The sequence below is a fragment of the Diabrotica virgifera genome, chromosome 2, assembly GCF_917563875.1.
Source record: "Diabrotica virgifera virgifera chromosome 2, PGI_DIABVI_V3a".
Classification (NCBI taxonomy): domain Eukaryota; kingdom Metazoa; phylum Arthropoda; class Insecta; order Coleoptera; family Chrysomelidae; genus Diabrotica; species Diabrotica virgifera.
In genome coordinates this window covers 229,954,475-229,977,925 of record NC_065444.1, presented here as the reverse complement: position 1 = coordinate 229,977,925, position 23,451 = coordinate 229,954,475, and the positions used below count along the sequence as shown (strand labels likewise).

General features: G+C 31.8%; 1 protein-coding gene across 1 annotated transcript in view; it reads right to left on the bottom strand.

Annotated features, from left to right (window-relative positions):
* LOC126880466 (uncharacterized) overlaps nt 1-19,885 on the bottom strand; it is a 33,957-nt gene extending 14,072 nt beyond the window's left edge. The window contains exon 1 of the mRNA XM_050644325.1: nt 19,682-19,885. Within this exon, the coding sequence (XP_050500282.1) occupies nt 19,682-19,822 (141 nt within the window). The 5' untranslated portion in view covers nt 19,823-19,885. The remainder of the gene's footprint in view (nt 1-19,681) is intronic.
* Between the last annotated feature and the right edge of the window lie 3,566 nt (nt 19,886-23,451).

Sequence of the window (23,451 nt, the reverse complement as noted above, 5' to 3'; positions counted from 1 at the left end):
TCCTACGAAAAAATTTGTAGGAACATTTTTTGGTTAGAATGGCCCAAAAAATACAAAAAAATGTTTTGTTTTGCGAGAAATCGCTGTTATGTGATTCCTCAACTTCTTGGTTTATAACAATCTTATCGACATCCGGATCAACTGTTACCCAAAAAATTCGTATTCTACAGGTCAAAATACATAAAAAAACTTGGGTAAGTCCATCTGAATATAGGAGGCCGTTGTACCCCCCTGGCGACAGGACTATGTATAATAATCAGTCATACACATCCATCAAAAATAATCGAAGCCTCATGCTCAACTAAAACATGCTTCAACTCAGCAGATGTAGGTAGCAACCATAGCGTAGTATTACGTAAAATTAGAATAATTTTAAAATAATTCACATCCAAGAGAGCGGCAATAACAAAAACAAAAATCAGAGCCGAAGAACTACCCCCGGAATCCACGGAACACTTATACATATAATCCCAGAGACGATTGCTGAAAATGAAATATTAAAAGGAAAGTAACGAACACTAATATATAAAAAAAGAAAAATCCATGGTATAGAAAGGAAGTGAAGATTAAATATAAAGAAGAGAAGAAAGCCTTTTTGCAATAGAAAACACAACACAAACAATAGCATACAACCACTAAAATGAATTAGAAACGAAACGACTACTTTAATCAGACAAATAAAAAGGAAACAAGTGGAAGAATAACTGTTCACAACAGATTGAACACGACTTTTACGAAACACAAAAAAGGAACAGGGAGAATGATCAGAGGAAAAAAGAAAACAGAGAAACGAGCAGATAGAAACACAGTTAGAAAAAACATGGGCAGAGTACATTTGATCCCTATCTGCTAAAGGTGACGATAATGAACGACCAACAACAACAAACAAAGAAACAAACTTTGAAGAGGGGGGGATAAAGGAAGCATTACGAAAATTAAAAAACAGAAAATCACAAGGAGAGGACCGAAAACGGAATGAACTCCTAAAGTACAAAAACTAGATCTGACTAAACAGCAATTGAAACTGATCCAAAAAATAATAGAGAAAAAAGAGAATACCATAAGATTGGAAATAAATCATTCTAATACTACTCTTCAAAATGGGAGACAAATCGGAGCCGAAGAATTACAGGAGAATTAATTTTTAAATACAACAGTGAAATTAAAAACCAAAGTAAAAACAAACAAACTCTAGCAAAAGAACAACAATATTTTAGGTTGGTAGGATCATGCACGGACGCTATATTTATAATGAGGTAAGTTCAAGAGACATCATTGGAATAGAGCAAATCGGCATATTTACGTTTCGTGTACCTTAAGAAGGCATTTGAAACGGTCGAACTAAAGGATATATTCCACTTACTGTATGCAAGAGAAATACCTCTAGGAATAATCCAAACCGTCGAAAATATTTACCAGAAGAACGAATAAAAGTAAAAGTTATAGAAGAACTAACTAACCCAAAAGAAGCTGGCAGTGGAATAAAACAGGGAATTCCCTGACTCCTCTACGATTTAACCTGATCAAATTATAAAGAAAGTAAGAACTAAATAAAGATATTAGTTAGGAGAAAAACAACAACAATAATCTGCTATGCAGATGACGCAATACTAATCTCTCAAAGTGAAGATGATTTACAATATATGCTGCACCAATTTATTATAACCGCCAGAAAATTGAACATGTTAATTTCCCCCCAAAAAAATCCCTGGTTATAACAGCAAATCCACTAATAGACCAGAGAAATATGATTTTTTCCGTGTCACACCAAATTTTTTGAGTAGCGTGGACATCTATATTAATACCCTCTATGTTTCCTGTAGCCGATTTTGATGATAAACATAGTTATAAACAAATAAAGATCAAAAAACAGTAAATTTTTGCTTCTTTTGTCTATTACTAGAAAGTGAAGCACGTTAAACAAATTTGACAATAAGAAACTTATAAATCATATAAAAAACTTCAATATGGCGTTCGCTGAATATGTCTGTCCTTATTTGTTGCTTAGAAAATTGCAAAATTAATGTTCATAACTTATGTAAAAATTAAGTTAGAACCTTCTTATTAGATGGAATGTTGGGACTTCATGTGCTTAAATTATATTTTAAATTTCAAAGCAATTGATCAAATAGTTTAGAAGTTATTTAATTTGTTTATCCCAAATTCATTTTTTTGCAACACTAAAGTCAGAAAATTATGATGTTACAGTAATACTTCAGACAGTTTATGAAATAAGAACGTTTATATTGCTAAATTAATTAAAGATGACAAAAAGTAATTCTAAACAGTGTAAAATTATTTTGCAAAACATGTCGATTTTTTTGCTTACTTATAAACAATTAGAATAACTTTTTAACCGCTACACGTAGAAAAATATTTTTATTATATTTAGAAAGACTGAATTTTTATACACATTTAGAAAGAAAAATAATTGTCCTAGGACAATTAGGAACGAAGTTAGCGCCCCCTTTTTTAATTCACATGTTCTTGCAAAATAATTATGCGGTATTTAGAATGATTTTTTGTCATTTTTTTTTAATTAAATTAATAGTGTAAACCCTCCGCTTTCATAAACTATCCAAAGTATTACTGTAACTTTATCATTTTCTGACTTATAATGTTCCAAAAAAAATTAATTTGAGAAAATCAAATTAAATAACTTTTAAAGTATTTGACCAATTGCTTTGAAATTTAGTGTATGATTTAAGCACCAGAAGTCTCAGCATTCTGTGTAATAAAAAGGATCTAAGTTAATTTTTACATAAGTTATAAATATTTATATAAACTCAAAATTTATGATTTATTTTGCAATTTTCTAAGCAACCAATAGTTGCTTAGAACAATGAAGTTTTTTATACGATTTATGAGTTTCTCCAACGTCAAACTACTGTCAAAGTATAAAGACGCATTTCAAAGTTCCTCTCGAAAATTTAAATTTATTAGCAGTTTTTATTAGTTAAATCCGTTAAATTTTCTTTTTTAGTTTCGTTAATTTAGTTATAGTTTAAGTTTTATATAAATATAAGTCAGTTTTAGCGTTCGAAGCGATTAAATCTTGATGAGCGGACACGGTGACGGTGACCCTCCCGATCCCGGAGAGGACGAATTTTACAAGTTTAGAGAAGAACAGAATAATAATATGGAAATAACAGCGGTTTCAGGTATCGATAATATTAATACAAATGTCAATAGCAGCTCAAACGTAAGTAAAAATCAACTTCATATTTCGTCAAACTCGTCCCAAATAAATACAAATGACATTAGAACTACCTATAAATATTTACAAACTGACACAGGTCCTTTTGAAGTAATAATTGAAAATAAAAGTGATTTACGTCTAAATGCGATTAGGGTTGGTGATATAATACTAAAAAATTGGCCGGAACTGGATAATAAAATAAAAAGAATTGATTTGGCAGGAAAACATCGAGTAAAAGTAGTTTTTGGAGAGTCAAAATGGGCCAATTTTTTAGTAGATCAAAATAAATCAAAAAGGTTTACTGAAAATAAACTTGAGGCTTATGTACCTAAATTTATGATTCATCGTCAGGGTATTTTAAGGGATATTGATAGAGACATTTCAGATGAGGAGTTAAAAAATAAAATTAAAGCCTATGACTACCACTGTAAATTTACAGTAGTAGAAGTCAAAAGATTAAAAAGGAAAATTGTTGAGAATAATACTACGGTATATGTTCCAACTAAAAGTATTATTGTGACTTTTAGGGCACAAAGTTTACCTAAGTATGTAGTTATTAATAAGGTATTAATTCCGGTCGAACTATTTGTACAGAAAGTAATTTTGTGTTTCAATTGCCATCGTTACGGGCACGTGGGTGGACAGTGTCGTGGTAAGTCTAGATGTTTCAAATGTCACGGTGAACATTTATCCTCCAAATGCACGGAAAACCCAACCAATAAATGTCTTCAGTGCAACGGAGATCATTTAACTACAAATTTTCAGCTGTGTCCTGAATATCTGAGGCAAAAAACTATTAAAGATATTATGTCTCAAAAAAATTTAACATACAATGACGCAATTAAATTAATCCCCAATAGAACATATGCAAATGCAACTACTAGTGAAAATAAAACATTAAATCCTCAATTTCCCATAGAATTAGCGTCTCAAAAAGCTTTTCCACTCCTTCCAAGTCAAGCTGCTCTTCCATATTCTTCAGGTTTTTCGCAGTCTAGCCCCATATATTCCCATAAATACACTATCTATAGAAATCCAACGAAAAGGGCCAGGCCTCAAACACCTGATCCTTGTATTAATGAAGCAATCAAAATAACTAAACCAATTGAAATCGCTAGGTTACAAGGGGGTATTTTGAGTCAAGAATCTTACCGAGAGAATATTATTAAAACGAATGAAATGTCAGAAACAGAAACGATAACATTAGTATTTGAATTAGTTATGGATATATTAAAATCTTTAAATAGGGATAATATTTTAAATGTTCAACAGTTTGAAGTGGTTAATATTATTAAGGACAGACTCAATAAACAGGGATTAAGCTCGCAGACATGAACAAAACTTTTTCTATTACACAATGGAACTGCCGATCGGCAGTTTCAAATAAATGTAATTTGGAGTATTTACTTCATGAATATAAAATCAATATAGGTCTTCTTTCGGAGACTTGGTTTAAACCAAATATTTATTATAATTTCGTAGGTTATAATTGTTCACGTTTAGATAGAGAAGATGGAAAAGCTGGTGTAGCAATTTTAATTAAGGATGAAATTAGTTTTTCTGAGATAGATTTACCTCAAATGGAAAAGATTATGGCTAGGTGTGTGTGTGTTCGGATTGGTCAATTTAAGGAAGTTTATCTTGTTTCAGTTTACATAAAACCTTTGAGTAGAGTTACACTGACACAATTTCTTAATTTTTTTAATAGCATACCAAAACCATGTATAATTGGTGGGGATTTTAATTCGCATCATTCGGCTTTTGGATCAGATCTAGAAGATTTTGAAGGAAGAAACCTGTTAGAAGCAATAAACTCATTCAATCTAGTATTTTTAAATACAGGGGAACCAACCCTTGTTACTAGACCAGGCCAAAGAAAAAGTGCTATTGATATTACTATATGCTCTCAAAATATCAGTCAATTATTCCAGTGGGAGGTACTTCAAGATCCCCATGGCTCTAACCATTTGCCAATACTCATGAAATGTCAACTTAGAGGAACGCCACCACCAACAAAAAGTCATAAAATATGGAAAATTAACAAGGCAGACTGGAGAAAATTTAGCACTTTGTTATATGAAAAATCATTGAATGTTATTGACGATAGTTATGACAAATTATTAGAAGATATGAACGAAGCAGCTACCGTAGCTATACCAAAAAAGAGTACAAATAAACGAAATACTTGGGAAAAATGCAAACCATGGTGGAATAATGACTGCCAAGATGCAGTAACGAAACGCAAGCAGTTGTTTAGTAAATATAATGAGAATCCAAATTTGGATAATCTTAATAAGTATCAAAATCAAGATGCGATCGTTAAAAGAATTACAAATGAAGCAAAAAGAGCTAGTTGGAAATCGTATTGTGAAAGTTTGAACAAAAATACTCCAATGAAAGATGTTTGGGCTAAATTAAACAGATTCAAAAACAGGAAACAAGCAAATAGACATCAAATAGAGTGGGGAGACTGGACAGAATATTTTCATAGTAAAATCTGTCCGAATTGGGTTAACGAAACACCAAGAGAGTTCAAAAATAATTATACAAATGATCACATGCTAAATAAACCTTTCACAATGAACGAATTACAACAAGCTTGTAAGAAAAGAAATAATACGTCTCCCGGAATAGACAACATCCATTACCCAATGATTGCTGAGATTCCATTTATAACTAAGCAGCGCTTATTAGGCATTTATAACAGTATATATACAAACAAGTCGAACATACCAGACGATTGGAAAAAATATTTAATAGTACCTATTCTTAAACCTAATAAACCTAGAGATTCTGCAGACTCCTACAGACCTATTGCATTGGGGTCTTGTATAATGAAAACGTACGAACGACTTATTAAAAACAGGTTAGAACACTGGCTGGAGAAAAATCAATTATTATCAGCAGTCCAATATGCATTCAGAAGAGGACGTTCAACTCAAGAAGTTACAACATCATTTGTTACTGATGTACAATTAGCATTTACTCGTAACAACTCAATATCCTGCCTATTTTTAGACATTAAGGGAGCATATGATGTAGTTAATCTAGACATATTGACAGATAAATTATACGCCATAGGAATTCCAGAAGGGGTTATTGCGAACTTAATGAAGTTATACCGTGATAGAAAAGTGTATTTAAATATAAATGGAGTGATAGGTACGCCCAAATCAACATCAATTGGATTGCCTCAAGGAAGTATTTTAAGTCCATTATTGTTTATTCTGTACACTGCTGATGTTACTAGTTCTCTTACCGAAGAAACTAGAATACTTCAGTACGCAGACGACTTTTGCATTTATACGGAAAAGAAGTCGATCGAAGCTTCAATCAATGCATTAGAAAACGCCACAGAAAGAATTGCCGAATGGTCACAAAGAAATGGATTCAGCATCTCTCAAGATAAATCAGTCATGTGTTCATTTACGAGAAGACGTTATCAACCACCAAACCAAATTAATATAGGACCTTTCACATTCCCATATAAAACATCTGTTAAATACCTTGGCATAATTTTAAATCAAAAGCTCTCTTGGAAAGAACATATTCATCATTTGTCAAAAAAATGTGAAAACGCAATAAATATACTAAGAGCCTTTAGCCACACAAAGTGGGGAGCCGATCCAAATATATCACTAATCTTCTATAGAGCACTAGTACGTTCAGTGATTGACTATGGTTGTATTTTATATGGAAATGCAAATTTAACTCAATTGGAGATATTGGAAAAAATAAAAAATAAGTGTTTACGACTTTGTCTTGGATGTATACAAAGCACACCAACACATATTTTAGAAATTGAAGCAGCAGAGCCTCCTTTGCATCTTAGACGGCAATTTTTGTGTGATGTTTTTATGTCAAAACTCCTAGCACAGAAAAGATCTGAGAAAATACAAAACCTCAATTCAAAAATAGATAGTCCCTTCTGGCGACGTAGAATTCATCCCAAAGTAATAAGCAGTTATCAGCTATTAATCCAATTTAATAGCGAGGTTTACACAAATGACATCCTTCCCTTTTATAATTGTGATTATAACCTATTAGAACTACAAATTCCTTATTATTATCTTAATATTGAACCACACGTTAATCAATTTAACATAAATACGTTTGTTGAGAAAACAATTCTGAAAAGATGGCCGGAGTCCGATTGTATTTTTACAGATGGATCCAAATTCGCTGAGTCAACTGGATGCGCCTTTTACCATTCAAATGAAAATCTATCCAAAAAATTTAAACTTTCAAATCAAATGTCTAGTTATACTGCTGAGCTCATCGCAATTCTTCAAGCTTTGAGGTATATTAATATCCATCACAAGAATAAGTTTGTTATATTAACAGATAGCAAAAGTTCGGTAGACACAATAGTACAAACTAAATTATCAAGCACTTCATCAGTAGTAATTATAAAAATTTTAGAAACAATCCAGTTACTTACGAATACAGGTAAACAAATTTCTTTGGTTTGGATTAAGGCTCATTATGGAATTAACGGAAATGAAATAGTGGATAGACTTGCCAAGGATGCTACTACAACAGGGGAAACGATAGAAGAACCATTAATGCCAGTCACTGATCTACGACAATGGTTTAAGAAAAAACAAATGGAGCAATGGCAACTGGAATATGATATATCTCTTAAAGGTGTACGATTTCATGATATCCAACCAAAAATTTATAGAAAACCGTGGTTTAACGACATTACAAATCGGCACTTCATTAAAACCTTAAATAGAGCAAGGAACAAACATGGTTTATATCCAGTTCACAAAAATAAACTAGGGTTGGCCACTTCTCAAAACTGCACATGCGGGGAGTTGGGTACTTTAGAGCATGTGATTTTCGATTGCGCAAACTTCCAGATGCTGAATCAACAGTTATATAAGAATCTACAAACAGTAGGAGTTACTCTCCCCACAAATTTAAATTCCATTTTATGTACACGAAATATAAATTTGTATAAAATTGTTTATAACCACTTAAAAAAATATGAAAATTGATATTAAAAAAAATATATATATATAAAAAAAATTTAAAAAAAAATATATATATAAAAAAAAAGAAAAAAAAATAACAAAAAAAAATAAATAAATATTAAAAAACAATAAAAAAAAACAAAATAAAACAAAACAAAAAAACAAAAAAAAAACAAAAAAAAACAAAAAAAAACAAAAAAAAACAAAAAAATCACAAAGAAGGCCTAAACCTCCGCGAGGATGAATCGGGTTTAGGTCTTAGCGCGAAAGAAAAAAAAAGAAACAAAAAAATTAATATCAATTAGTGGTTTAGTATAAGTATTTAGTAATAGTGTTTTATTAGTATGTATTTTTAATGTAATGTATGTAATATATGTATGTTTGTGATTATTAAAATATAATGTATATCAGTTAAAATTAGGAAATTGTGTCTATGAAAATAAAAAAAAAAATTTGAGCTGGCCAATTGGTTCAAACCAAGGTCATAAATCTAAACACACACACACACACACATGAGTTTCTCACTCTCAAATTTGTTTAAAATGCTTAACTTTTTGGTAATATACGAAAAAAAGCGAAAATTTGCCGTTTTTTGAATCCCATTTTTTATAACTATGTATATCATCTAAATCGGCTACAGGAAACATTAACGGTAAAATATTGCAAAACCTCTAAATTTTAAAAAACCGCTTGGATTGACATGAAATTTGGCATACACATAGCTAACAAGTCAAAGAAAAAAAGTGATATTGTGCCGATATGTGCTTTTCCCCTGGGGGTGGTTTTCATCCCCTCTTGGGGGTGAAAAAATATTCGTCCAAAGAAAGTCAGGAAATAGATAAACTGGCTAATTTTAAGTAACTTTTGTTTTATAGAGTTTTTTCACTAAGTCAATACTTTTCGAGTTATTTGGCAGTGAATATGTTCATTTTTTCAACAAAATAACCACGTTTTAGACGGTTTTTCGCAAATAGCTCAAATAGTAAGTATTTTGTCGAAAAAATATTCTTAGCAAAAATATAGCCTGTAAGAAATTTAAAAAAATGGTGTATACATCACGTCTCTACACCTAGTAGAAGCAGAGTTATAGATAATGAAAAATAGGTTTATATTCGTCAAATTCCAAATGGAATATTTTAACGTGAAATAACCAAAAATGAAGCACATTTCGGGGAAAACTCATTACAACTTATTTAAAGTGTTTAAAAAAATCTTCATTTTTGTTTTATAAAAAAAAAATTCTAGCATCAAAATTAAACAATTTACGCTCAAAATAAAGTTAGTCCCTTTTGGTTTTGGTAAAAAAATCGAGAAAATCACCCCCTAATTAGTATCTTAAATGAACTTAATCGTTACGACTTTAAAAGTTTCTTGACTCGTGTATATATTGTTTATATGATCTGTAAGTTTCATCGGTTCAAAGTCCTTATTATTGAAAGGGCTGTAATTAAAAGTGGTTGAACGAGTCACTGATCACGAATGTATGCAAATTTTGAAACACTAAATCTCAATCAATTTTTGTCTAACAGAAAAACAAAAAAATACATGATATTCAGAAAAGCAAATTTGACTTTTTTTGTTTTTCGAGATTTTTAGTCTCTCTAACAATTTTTGTTATTTTGAAAAAAAGTATATTTTTCAAAATTTAAATTTTTAAAAATTTTACTTTGAAACCAAATTTTTTCAATAATAATCACTTTAAATCGATGAAACTTACAGATCATATAAACACAATATAAGTAAAATAATTTGTGGAGCGGTAACGATTAATTTCATTTAAGTTGCTAATTAGGGGGTGGTCTTCCCGATTTTTTTTTGCAAAAACAAAAGGGACCAACTTTATTTTGAGCGTAACTTGCTTAAATTTAATGCTAGAAACTTTTGTAGAAAGAGAAATAAAGCTTTTTTTTAAACACTTTAAAAAAGTTATTATGGGTTTTCCCCAAAAAGTGCTTAATTTTTTGGATATTTCACGTCGAATTATTATATTTGAAATTTGGTGAATATGAATCTATTTTTCATTGGCTATAACTCTGGTTCTACGAGATCCAGAGACCTAACGCGTACACCATTTTTTTTACTTTTTTATAGGCTATATTTTTGCTAAAAACGTTTTTTTTGACAAAATACTTACTTTTTGAGTTATTTGCGAAAAACCGTCTAAAAATGTGGTTATTTTGTTGAAAAATGAACATATTCACTCGCAAATAACTCGAAAAGTGTTGACTTGGCGAAAAAGCTCTATGGAACAAAAGTTACTTAAAATTAGTCAGTTTACCCATTTCCGGACTTATTTTGGACATATATTTTTTCACCCCCAAGAGTGGGTGAAAGTCACCCCCAGGGCAAAAGCACACATCGGCACAATATCACTTTTTTTCTTTGGCCTGTAAGTTATACGTATGCTAAATTTCATGTCAATCCAAGCGGTTCTTTAAAATTTAGAGCAAAAACTGTGAAAGAATGGACTACATATAGCTTATTATTATAGATGTCCATTGTCCATACTACTCAAAAAATTTGGTTTCGGCCTGGAGGGGGTTGTGTCAACAATAGGACATTTTTTTCCATATTTCTCTGACCTATAAGATGCAAATTAGAGCTGAAGGGTTAGATAAATGGAGTTTAAATATCTAGTTATCACACTATCTAGGTAAGGGAAGCTTGAAACAGAAGTGAAAGATCAAGCGAATAGCGCAAACAGACCCGCAGGTTGCCCGAATGAAACAATGTAGAGAAATAAAAATATCGGGAAAGAAATGAATGGCCTAATTTAGAAAATAGTCATTAGAGCAATAATGGCACACCCGGCAGAAACACGACTATACGACAGAAACACAAAGATGACAAAAAAGTGCTCCTCGAAACAGCAGAAATAAAAATCTTTAAAAAAATCGATGGTAAGACATTATGCGACAGATATAGAAATACAGATATATGACGAAGATGCAAGATGGAGAACATCAAGGCCTGGGTAAGAAACAGAAGAGTAGAAATGAAACAATCACATAAGCCGAATGACAATCAACAGAGCAGTAAAGACGGCGAGAGGAGAGACAGCGAGTGGAAAGGCTACGAAAGCGATGGAACGACAACTTACTGGAGGCGCATTAAAAACGGACATGTCTACACAAAAATAAGGAGAAGAAGAAGAAGAAGAAGAAGAAGAAGAAGAAGAAGAAGAAGAAGAAGAAGAAGAAAAAGGAGAAGAGAGAGGTTATTTAAACATTGTAAAGGAAAGTAGGAAATTTTACTCACTAGCTTAAATATGTTTGTTGGAACTAATTATTCTTTTTATGATAGCTCTTGTATGTAATATTTGCAATGTGAAGCTCTTTTTACTTTATCGTACTACATACGTAGTATGAGTATAATAGATAAAGTTATAGGGTCGTGCAAAAAAATTTTTTCAGATTTCACTTTTTTTCGACGTTTTGAGTCCCCCTGAGTCTAAAAAGCAAATAAAAAAACATGTCGGAAGTATGTACACGTACGTATGTACGTACGTACGTATGTCACCACCGCCCAGCAAAAACTACTGGACTGATTTCGATGAAATTCGGTATGAGTAAGTTTAAGAGAATTTTGTCGAGAAACTAAGCTTTTGAAAAAAACCTCTCAAAGGGGGGGCCGAAATAGGGGGGTTATTTGGGGCCCATTTTTGCAAATTTTGACCGAACTGAATGAAATTTAACTTAAAGTTAGCTTATCGATAGGTGAATAGAAATACGGAATTTGACATTTCCAAATATAAAATGGCGGCCAGCATGGCCGACCGCCCACCCGATACATTTCCCTACCAATCTAAAAACTTGTTTAAGATAAATTTAATTTGAAAAAACATTTAGATAGCCTAAAGATGGGGCTATAACAAGAATATTATCGTTTTTCACAAAAAAGTTATGGGTTGCCTATATTTAAGGGGTCAAAATTTGACATAAATTTGAACTAGATATTCTCAAAAATCGCTTCAAGGAATTTGTTTATTTTTTGATATGTTTTTGATATCCTATCGGTAAATTGAATAACATTAGCCAGATTTCTTAACTCCTCATAGGAGGGGAGTTATGAATTTTTTATTAAAAAATATTCGAGTGCCCGTAACTTCCTCTGTAATAGAAACTGAAATTTGACGTTTGGGAGACATATGGAGTACTTTATTATCTATTACCACAATAAATTTTACCCACAATATGGCTTCCGGTTGAATCGGAAATGAAGAAAAAATCTTAATTTTTTAGATACACCCTGTATATTTTTACATATTTTGAAAGGGTGTAAAATTACCTTTCCAACGACATAAACCTCGTTGCTGTAACTTAAAAACTCGAAAAGTTACAGAAAATAGAACTTTTGCTAGAATCTTGTGTATGTCCCCTCTCACGCGATCATAGCAGAGCATTATGATAGGGCAGTCAATGAGGGTATTTGGCTCCGAATTCCATCCTACTACATCGATGTACTTGATATTTTCACAGTAAGTAGGGAATAGCTCAAGAAACAAAATCTACCCTATATAATATGGCGCTTTTATCTTGGGCCAATTCCCACCTCTTCAAGGGGGTGGAAAATTTGTTGGTCAAAATAGGCATGGAAGTGGCTAGAGAACCTATTTTTAAGCAAAAACTGATCTATACTTTTTTTTGAGAACTCAATACTTTTTGAGTTATGCGTAGTTGAAAATTGGCCATTTTCATTTAAAAATGACACGTTTTCGGACGGTTTTTTGTGAATACCTTAAAAACTATGCATCAAACTAAAAACACTATATAAAATTTTTTAGATTATAAATAACAAAGAGATTCGTTCCTTCATAAATTTTCTATGTTAACAATAGAGTTAACCAAGTGTCCAAAAATCTTGAAAAGATCTTGGATTAGAGATGTACAAGCACAGGTGCAGGATCGTAAATAGAAGAGCTCTTGCTTTAATATCGAAATATCAATATTGTGCCTCAAAAGAAATACTGTAGATGGCAAAGGTACTAAAGAGAAAAATGAGCTGACATATAATTCCACTAAAGCTAAAGATAAATTAAAAAGAACGTATAACTAGGACAATTGTATATTCTAAATGAGAAAAAACAAAATAATAGTGAACAAGAGTACAAAAAATATATAGTTAAATGAAAAAACCTGAAAACCCTACTCTAGCTGAGCTTTAGAAATAAATATAACAATAACTTAACTTACAAACTTACAGATGTTGACTAGTCCGTGACATAAACTTACTAAAATAAAAACGGAAAAAAAGTTCGTCTTTAAATCCCAAAGGGTGTGGAGAGTGAAGGGTGAGGTTGTCCAATCTGAGAATTTTCACTATAATTCTTGGAGTATCTGGAGTCAGGTGGTAAAATATTGCGTTATCTTGAGAACAAAAACTTGAAGAAACGAAGTATTGCTTCTGATCAGTAAAAAACTATTATTTTACATAAAGTAATATGTAAAACTTGGAGAGAAACAAAGTATTGTTTCTTGTGAGTGCAAACTTTTAGAAACAACGTATGTCTTCAAGAGAAAAAATTCATCTAACTTTTTTATAATTTTCTGACTTTTCTTGTTGAAGTTTTTTGTGACAGTCCAGAGCACGGTGAATTGTTTTCATGTCCTTACACATTGTCACTTATTGCTAATCTTAAACTATACTTACAAATATATTATAATAACAAATTGACATTAAAGAAAATGGAACTTGACGAAATATTTTAAATTATTTCGTATGTTTAAATGAAATTTAAACATTCTATTTATAATACAAAAAGAGATAATGGTAGGTAAAAAGAGTTTGTTTTTTGGTGCATGCTCAAAGTACTCATGCTTTTGTAGTGTTTGAAAAGGCATTTAAAACGAGCACCGTTAAAATGTCGGTTACATTCAAACTAAGCGAGATATGGTGCAAAAGAATATATGACTAATGTACTTTAAGGAAAAATGAGAAGTACATACATTTAACCCATCATCCACCAGAATTTAAATGCATTGTTTTTCTTTTGCAATACCTCTTAATATAATGTTATTTCTACTTTCAAAAAGTTTGACGGGTGAAAAAAATAAGATCAAATTAAAGAGCGCATTTTTAAATTTTCTTAAAATTCTTCCTTTTGCTCCATGCTGTTCGAAAATAAAAATGTTCTTTTCCCGAGAAGTGGTGGGAACCGCCCCCATGATAAAAGCGCCATAGTATATAGTATATAGGATAGACTTTGATGGGCTACTCCCAAAATTTCATTAAAATCCATGCAGTAAAATGCAAATATTGTAAACTATTAATTTCTCAGAAAAATGAACTAATTTGAAATGAAGATATGACTAATATTCTATTGATTTATGCAATAATATATAGTGTGTCCCCGAACATTTTCTCAAATGCAGGAATTAATGATGCATAGAACCATAAAATATTTTCAAGTATACAAGGTGTTTCTAAAATATCAAAATAACGAGTAACTTTGTTATTTTTATAGAATGCCAGTATCTAGTACGATAACGATAATAGATCGGTACGATAAAGTTCTCGGGCGGCCCTTCCGTCCAGCGTTTTTAGTATTTCATCCATGTATATCGGTCTTCAAATTTAAAAACATAAAAGAAATTAAAAAAAAACACTCAATATACAGATACACAGGAGACAGTAAGACGAGATAATTATTAATGAAACTGTCCAAATATGTATAAAGTTCATAAAGCCCCTGCGCATCCGCTCGGAAAAATATTCCGATTCGAATTTTTGGCACAATATTACTGAAGAAGGACCCCTTTTAACAAATTTACATGTTGCCAAGTCCAAAAGTGGGTCAAAATTTTTTTAAACGTTTTTTTTCCTAAAATTATTTTTTTTGCATCGATCAAAGTTTTTTTAGATTTTTTGGATCATTTCAAACAGAAAAGGTCTTTAGTGAATTTTCTCTAAAGTTGATAGTTTTTGACATATACGCGATTAAAGATTTAAAAATTACGAAATCGGCCATTTTTAACCCTCAGAAACTATGTGAAAAACTTAAAATTTCGATGTTGCCAAGGTAAGAAGATATTCTTTGAACATCGACTGATGAAATCCCGAAGACATTTTTGCAATACAATGTCGAAAACCCATTTGTTTTTTAATTGCCCATCAAGCGGGCGCTTGATTGGCAATCGTTGTATGTAATATATTATGTGCGGAAAAATATTTCGATTAAATTTTTTTTCACCATCTTGCTTGAAATATCCCCTCTTTACCAATTTGTATGTTGCCAGGATCAAAAAGTCAAAAAAATTTTTAAACGTTGGTTTTTTTGTATTTTCCTAAAACTAATTTTTTGCATCGGACAAATTTTTTTAGGTTTTTTGGATCATTTCAAATAGAAAATATCTTAAGTGACTTTTCTGTAAATGTGATAGTTTTCGAGATATTGCAAAATCGGCCATTTTTAACCCTCAAAAACTATGTGAAAAACCAAAAATTTCAATGATACCAAGGTACGTAGATATTCTAAGGATATCGATTGATGAAATACCGAAGAGCTTTTTGCAATTTAATATCGAAAACCCCTTTGTTTTTTAATTGCTAATCAAGCGGGAGCGACACTATTTTCAACCGTTGCATGTGTACATTTATAATACGTAATCGGAGAACATTTTAAGTTTAAAAAATTGTTTTAAACTTTTTTTGACACATTTTTGACCCTGGCAACATGCAAATTTGTTAATAGGGAACCTTTTTAAGCAAGATGGTGAAAAAAAATTTGAATCAGAATATTTTTCCGCACATAATAGGTCTGGATCCCGCGTATGAAAAAAAAGTTGATTAATAGCAATCTGAAAATTTATTAATAGCTTAAGGGTGTCTAGTTGAACAAACTTTGATATATGGGAACACTGGAACAGGGGATGTTTTAACTGTGGAACAGGTTAAAAATTTGGAACGGTCAGACCACGAAAACGGTACATGTATTTTGTCCGACAGAACAGACTTAAACTCTCCGAACAGAGATTAAATTCTCATGCAAAAATCAGACTGCTATTTATCACCAAATGGGCGTTTTAATGAGTGGAACATGTAGAATATGTCAAATGACAGGAATTATGACAGGTGATAAATAGCAGTCTGATTTTTGCATGAGAGTGTAATCTCTGTTCGGAGAGTTTAAGCCTGTTCTGTCGGATAAAATAAATGTGCCGTTTTCGTGTTCTGACCGTTCCAAATTTTTAACCTGTTCCACAGTTAAAACGTCTCCTGTTCCAGTGTTCCCATATATCAAAGTTTGTTCAACTAGACACCCTTAAGCTATTAACAAATTTTCAGCTTGCTATTAATCAACTTTTTTTTCATACGCGGGATCCAGACCTATAATATATTTACGCATATTACATACAATGTTGTATACATGCAACGGTTAAAAATAGTGTAGCGGCCGCTTGAATAGCAGTTAAAAAACAAAGGGGTTTTCGATATTGTATTGCAAAAAGCTCTTCGGGACTTCATCAATCGATATTCTTAGAATTTCTACGTAACTTGGTATCATTGAAGTTTTCGGTGTTTTACATAATTTTTGAGGGTTAAAAATGGCCGATTTTGCAATTTTTAAATTTGCAATCGCTTATATCTCGAAAACTATCACATTTACAGAAAAGTCGCTTAAGATATTTTCTATTTGGAATGATACAAAAAATCTAAAAAATTTGTGCGAAGCAAAAAAATTAGTTTTAGGAAAAAACAAAAAACAAACGTTTAAAAATTTTTTTTACTTTTTGATCCTGGCAACATACAAATTTGTTAAGAAGGGATATTTCAAGCAAGATGGTGAAAAAAAATTGAATCGAAATATTTTTCCGCACATATTTATATACAAGGTGTCCCAAAAGTAGTGGAACGGTCGAATATTTCGCGAACTGAACATCGGATCGAAAAACTGAGAAATATGTGTTCAATTATTTTCAAAAATCTATCCAATGACACCAAACACCAACCCCCACTACACCCCCTGGAGGTGGGGTGGGGGGTAAATTTAAAATCTTAAATGGAAACCCCCCAGTTTTTCTTGCAGATTTTAATTCGTTACGTAAAAGTAAGCAACTTTTATTCAAGAAATTTTTTCGAACTTTGGATAGATGGCGCTATAATTGGGAAAAACGATTTATCCTGATACCATAGGTAAATTATAGAAACGGTCTAATATCTCGAAGAATACACTTCCAAATAAGAAACCGAAAAAACAGATTTTTAATATTTTTCGAAAAGCTATCGATATGACAACCCTCCAAAGATGACCCTCCAACCCACCCCCTGGAGGTGGGGTGGGGGGTAACTTTAAAATCTTAAATAGCAACCCCCACTTTTTATTGCAGATTCGGATTCGTTATGAAAAATTAAGCAGCATTTATTCGAAATATTTTTTATAATTGTTGATAGATGGCGCTTTAATTGGAAAAATACGATTTATTAGCGCCATCTATCAGCAATTTTAAAAAATGTTTCGAATAAATGTTACTTATTTTTTCATGACCAATTCGAGTCTGCACTAAAAAGAGGAGATTGCTATTTAAGATATTAAAGTTACCCCCACCCCACCTCCAGGGGGTGGGTTGGAGGGTCATGTTTGGTGTTTATCGATAGGTTTTCGAAAAATATTAAAAACCTGTTATTTGGTTTTTTATTTGGAAGTGTATTTATCGAGATATTAGACCGTTTCTATAATTTACCCATGGTATCCGGATAAATCGTTTTTCCCAATTATAGCGCCATCTATCCACAGTTCGAAAAAATGTCTTGAATAAAAGTTGCTTACTTTTACGTAACGAATCCAAATCTGCAAGAAAAACTGGGGGTTTCCATTTGAGATTTTAAAGTTACCCCCCACCCCACCTCCAGGGGGTGTAGTGGGGGTTGGTGATTGATGTCATTGAATTGATTTTTGAAAATGAACGAATACTTATTTTTTAGTTTTTCGATCCGATGTTTATTTCGCGAAATATTCGACCGTTCCGCTACTTTTGGGACACCCTATAAATATGTGCGCATATACATGCAACGGTTGCCAATCAAGCGCCCTCTTGATTGGCAATTAAAAAACAAAGGGGTTTTCGATATTGTATTGCTAAAAACTCCTCGGGATTTCATTAATCGATGTTCAAAGAATATCTTCTTACCTCATCGGCAACATCGAAATTTTCAGTTTTTCACACAGTTTATGAGGTTTAAAAAGGGCCGATTTCGTAATTTTTAAATTTTTAATCGCTTAAATTATGTCAAAAACTATCAATTTTAGATAAAAGTCACTAAAGACCTTTTCTGTTTGAAATGATCCAAAAAAACCTAAAAAAACTTTGTTCGATGCAAAAAAAAAATAATTTTAGGAAAAAAAAAAACAAAAAAAAACTTTAAAAAAATTTTAACCCAATTTTGGACCTGGCAACATACAAATTTGTTAAAAGGGGTCCTTTATGAGTACGATTGTGCAAAAAATCCGAATCGGAATATTTTTCCTAGCGGATGCGCAGTGGCTTTCTAAACTAATAAGAAAAGCAGAGCTTAGAGAAAAACTCTGATATGATAAGCATAAAAATCTAAACGTGGCCATTGAAAATTTATCAAAATAACGGAATGTTATAAATTACGAATGGTAATCATATAATATGAATTGTTGTCGATGTATTTTATTATTATATGAATCTCCTGCTTTATAATAAAAGTTAAACAGAATCCACAAGGAAAAGAAAAATTTTTCCTGTAGTTGGTTGTATACCATCAATCACAAAAATTGAAAAAATTCTTTGAAAATGGTATACAATTTTTTTTATTAAAAATCCCTTTAAGGGCTACATCACAACAAAACGTTTTCGATTTCATAAAAAATCATCATCAGTGTTAGACAGATTGGATGCCAGCTGAGCCACCAAAAAAATATTCGCGTAAAAACACTTTAAATATAATATGGATGCATTAAAGGTGCATATTTAAGTAAAATGCTTTAGGATGGATACATGGCAACAGGGATAATGCCCTTAGGTAAGGTATTGGATTTCCCAACACTTGGGATACAAATTGAGTTGTTTACATTCCAATGACTTAATAGAAACTAAAAACTTTTAGTTGCCATTAAGTCATTGGAATCATTTTGCATCCCACGTGTTGGGAAATTCAATACTTTACCGAAGGGCATTATCCTTGTTGCCATGTATCCATCCTAAGGCATTTTATTTAAGTATGCACCTTTAATGCATCCATATTATATTTAAAGTGTTTTTACCCGAATATTTCTTTGGTGGCTCATCTGGCATCCAATCTGTCTAACACTGATGATGATTTTTTATAAAATCGAAAACGTTTTGTTGTGATGTAGCCCTTAAAGAGATTTTTAATAAAAAAATTTTACCGTTTACAAAGAATTTTTCCAATTTTTAAAAGTTAAACGATAATTTCATAGTAACTGGTTGGAGCAATGAACATTTTTAAACCTTATCTTTCGTTAAATCAGACTATTAGCTTAAAATGGGATAATAACTTAACTATGAATGCTACTTACCCCAATATAAGGATTTCCTGTATTAGAATAGGGAAACCTAATCGGGTTGGTAAACTGAAATCCCTGTGGCACAACTTTCCCCACGAGTATCACCAACACTAACAAACTACACAGCCAACGAAATTTCGTATTTTCAGTCATGATAGTTTCTGTTTTACTTGTAAGAGAATGACCTCACCTTACGTTAAAGAACTTATATGAGTGTAAACAAGATACAAAGTTTTCCAATAGCTGCTGCCATTCGGGTGTTAATGAAACAGTAAATCAGGAGAGTTTCGCAGTGGTGTACATAGAAAGGTGCTTTTAAAAAGGGTATTAATTTCGCTTAAGTTTGTTTTCCGTATATAAAACGTCTGAAACTGGTTTGTTATATGTTTAGATAAATAATAAACTGAAATATATTTCAGCTAAACCATTTCTCTTTGTCTCTTTTAGTGTTTCTTGTTCTTTTCATCAGCATTTTTTTACAAAAGGCAGATTTATTTACCGTAATATTTACTAGAAGTATGTAATAGTTATTCACTTAATGAGCCATATCTCAAAAATCATATACCTATATTAACACAAGCGATTTGGTTTACTACTCATGTGATTTTTACTTTATTCGCAGCAAACCTAAATATTGTGATTCTGCTGACTCAATACCTCTGTTGGCGATTCTTGAGCCAGGATGATCTTCGTCGTGTAGGACCACATTTCTCTTCTATTTTCCATGAATAATATGTATAATGCAGATGAAGAATTATATGTAAATAAATATAAATTAGTAAACCATATACCCATTAGCCTGTTATCAGTCTTTTATAAGAACTGTCAAATCTTAACCTAAAGGCCGGTTTAAATAAAAGATGTTCTTTAACACAGATGTGAAACTCTTCTTCTTAAACTTACAAGATATTTTACAGTATCTGAGGAACTAACATCTTCGTTTTACAACTTTTAACAACATAATACTCTGCAAACTTCAAATGACTCAGAGAGCTATGAAACGGAGAATGCTCAACATTAAGTTCAGTGACAGCAAATACAACGGAGAAATAAGAAGACAATCAAACGTAATATATTTAAGCCAAAAACACAAAGCTACTGGACCAGATGATGTGCCCATCGAATTATTAAAACTTATTAATGAAGATGGTATTGATGTAATGGTTGAACTCTTTAATCTAATATATGAGACTGCCACAATCCCCAGACAATGGCTGCAATCGACATTTGTAGCAATTCCCAAAAAGTCAAGTGCAACAACCTGCTCGGATCACAGAACAATATATTTAATGAGTCACACTTTAAACCTTTTTGAAAATAATACACAGGAGAATTGTTAAAACTATCGAATATGAAATCAGTGATACACAATTTGGCTTTAGAAATGGTATAAGCACACGAGATGCTTTGTTCGGCTTGAATGTGCTGGCTTAGAGATAATTGGACATGAATCAGAATATGTACTTATATTTTGTAGACTTTGAAAAGGCATTTGATAAAGTTCAACATAAAAAGCTTGTAGATATATTAAAAAGCAAAAATCTTGATAGTCGTGATATGAAAATTATATCTAATATATATTGGAATCAAACTGCTAAGGTAAGAGATGACAACCAGGACACCCAAGATATCAAAATACAGAGAGGAGTCTGTCAGAGTTGCGCTCTCAGATTCTTGGATGGAGAAGTTTTGAACAACTTCCGTTTTGCAGACGATACAGTAATAATAACGGATAACAACAATCATCTAAAGAACGTAATGCAGTACCTTAATGAACGCTGTCTGAAGATGAATTTAAAGAAAACTAAATGCATGATCATCTAAATCAGCACATGCAAGCATCCAATTAACTATTGAGGATACTGGATACTCTAATTGAGAGTGTTAATAACTACAAATACTTAGGAACATGGATAACATCAAAAATGTAGACCAAACATCATTCATTAAACTAAAAAAGTTTCTTTGTTGTCGGGATATAAGGTTACAACTACCCCTAAGGATGCTTGGATGTTACGTGTTCTATACTCTTCTTTATGGCTTGGAAGCGTGGACATTGAAACAAGTCCATTTGAATAAGTTGGCCGCCTTTGAATTTTGGTATTACAGAAGAATCCTACAAATGTCATGGATTCGAAGAATGTCGAACGTGGAAGTAACTAGAAGGATATGAAATCACCCGGAAATAATACTAACTATCAAAAGACGAAAAATTGAGCACTTGGGACATGTGATTGGAGGGGAAAATACTTATTATTACAACTTATTATGCAAGGCAAAATCCGAGGAAAGCGAAATGTGGGAAGACGAAGAACATTCTGGCTTAACAACTTACGGGAATGGTTCGAATGCAGTAGTGCAGAGCTATTTAGAGCGGCAGTCAACAGGGTCCGCATTGCCATGCTGATTTCCAACCTTCGATATAAGATGGAACTTAAAGAAGACGAAGAAAAGATTACCAATATAAAATGGAACTGGGTAGGACGAAAAGGAACTATAGAGACAACAAAATTGCACGAAGCGAATTGTTGAATGGCGACAAAAAGCAAGCAAGAGAAGTAGAGGCAGGTCCCAAATGAGATGGACCGATGACATCTACCGAACTACTGGCCAGGAATGGTTGCAAATATCAACGAACATAAATTAATGGACGCCCTTAAGGTAGGCTTACATCCGACGATAGATGAAATACCTGTCGATGATTATGAATTACATGTAATAAGCATACACTTAGCATTTCTCATCACATGCCAAGTTACTCCGATTTTCTCTTTTTATTGAATTAGAAACTCTTTTCTTTGTAAAACCTAAACATTTCGCGGTACGCTTATATCTCGAAAGCCTCAATTCTTTTACATGCTGTATACATACAGCAGAATTCTGACAAAGACATGACAACGTAATGATCGTATTCGTAAGGGAATTCTTAGCGTTCTGTCCTTTTATACTTTTTGCACCTTCTTCACTGATACTGTTCTGGCTTGCTCTATTTTGTTTATGATTTCCTGAGTTAACCCCCGTTTTCATTCAAACAACAGCTCAGTTTATATAACTCTAGACCTTTTCAAATATATGATCTCTTTTTGAGTCATCTTACACCGAAAGAAAAAAATTTTTGACATAAAGAAACTTTATTAATATTTAAGAAAGATCGACTTGGCATATTACCTAAGAAATATATCTTTGTATGTAAGATATAATTTTCTAAAATATTCCAAATAAATTTTAATATACCCAAACAAATGTATATCTTAAACATGATTGAACTATCACTTAACAGCAAACTGTTAACCCATTTATCAGAAAGAAATTATACTTGTCATAAGAATATATTTTCTTGGCATTACAAAACTCTTCTTTCTGAGCAATAATATTCCTTAGTAATCTATATCTATATCTTGCCATTATTAATTAATATATTTAATGTTAAGAAATATATTTCGCAGATATAATTGTAGGTATATTTAGAATTAAGTTGCATTTCTTAAAAATAATAAAAATATAATTAAAAATAATTAAATAAAAAAATAAATAAAAATAATAAAAATACACACGGCGAAATAAATCATTTTGTTAAGGTAAAATCATTCTTTATTAGATAATAAAAACAGGAAAAAAAAGTTAGATATTAATACATACACATAATTTCTCCATCACAATAATAAAAGGATGGAGAGGCAAATCCAACTTCATTAATTTTTCCTTCTTTTTGTTAATAGCACTTTGTATATCAGCAATTACCTTAAACAAAACCGTTCTGTAGAAAGAGTAAACTTATTTTA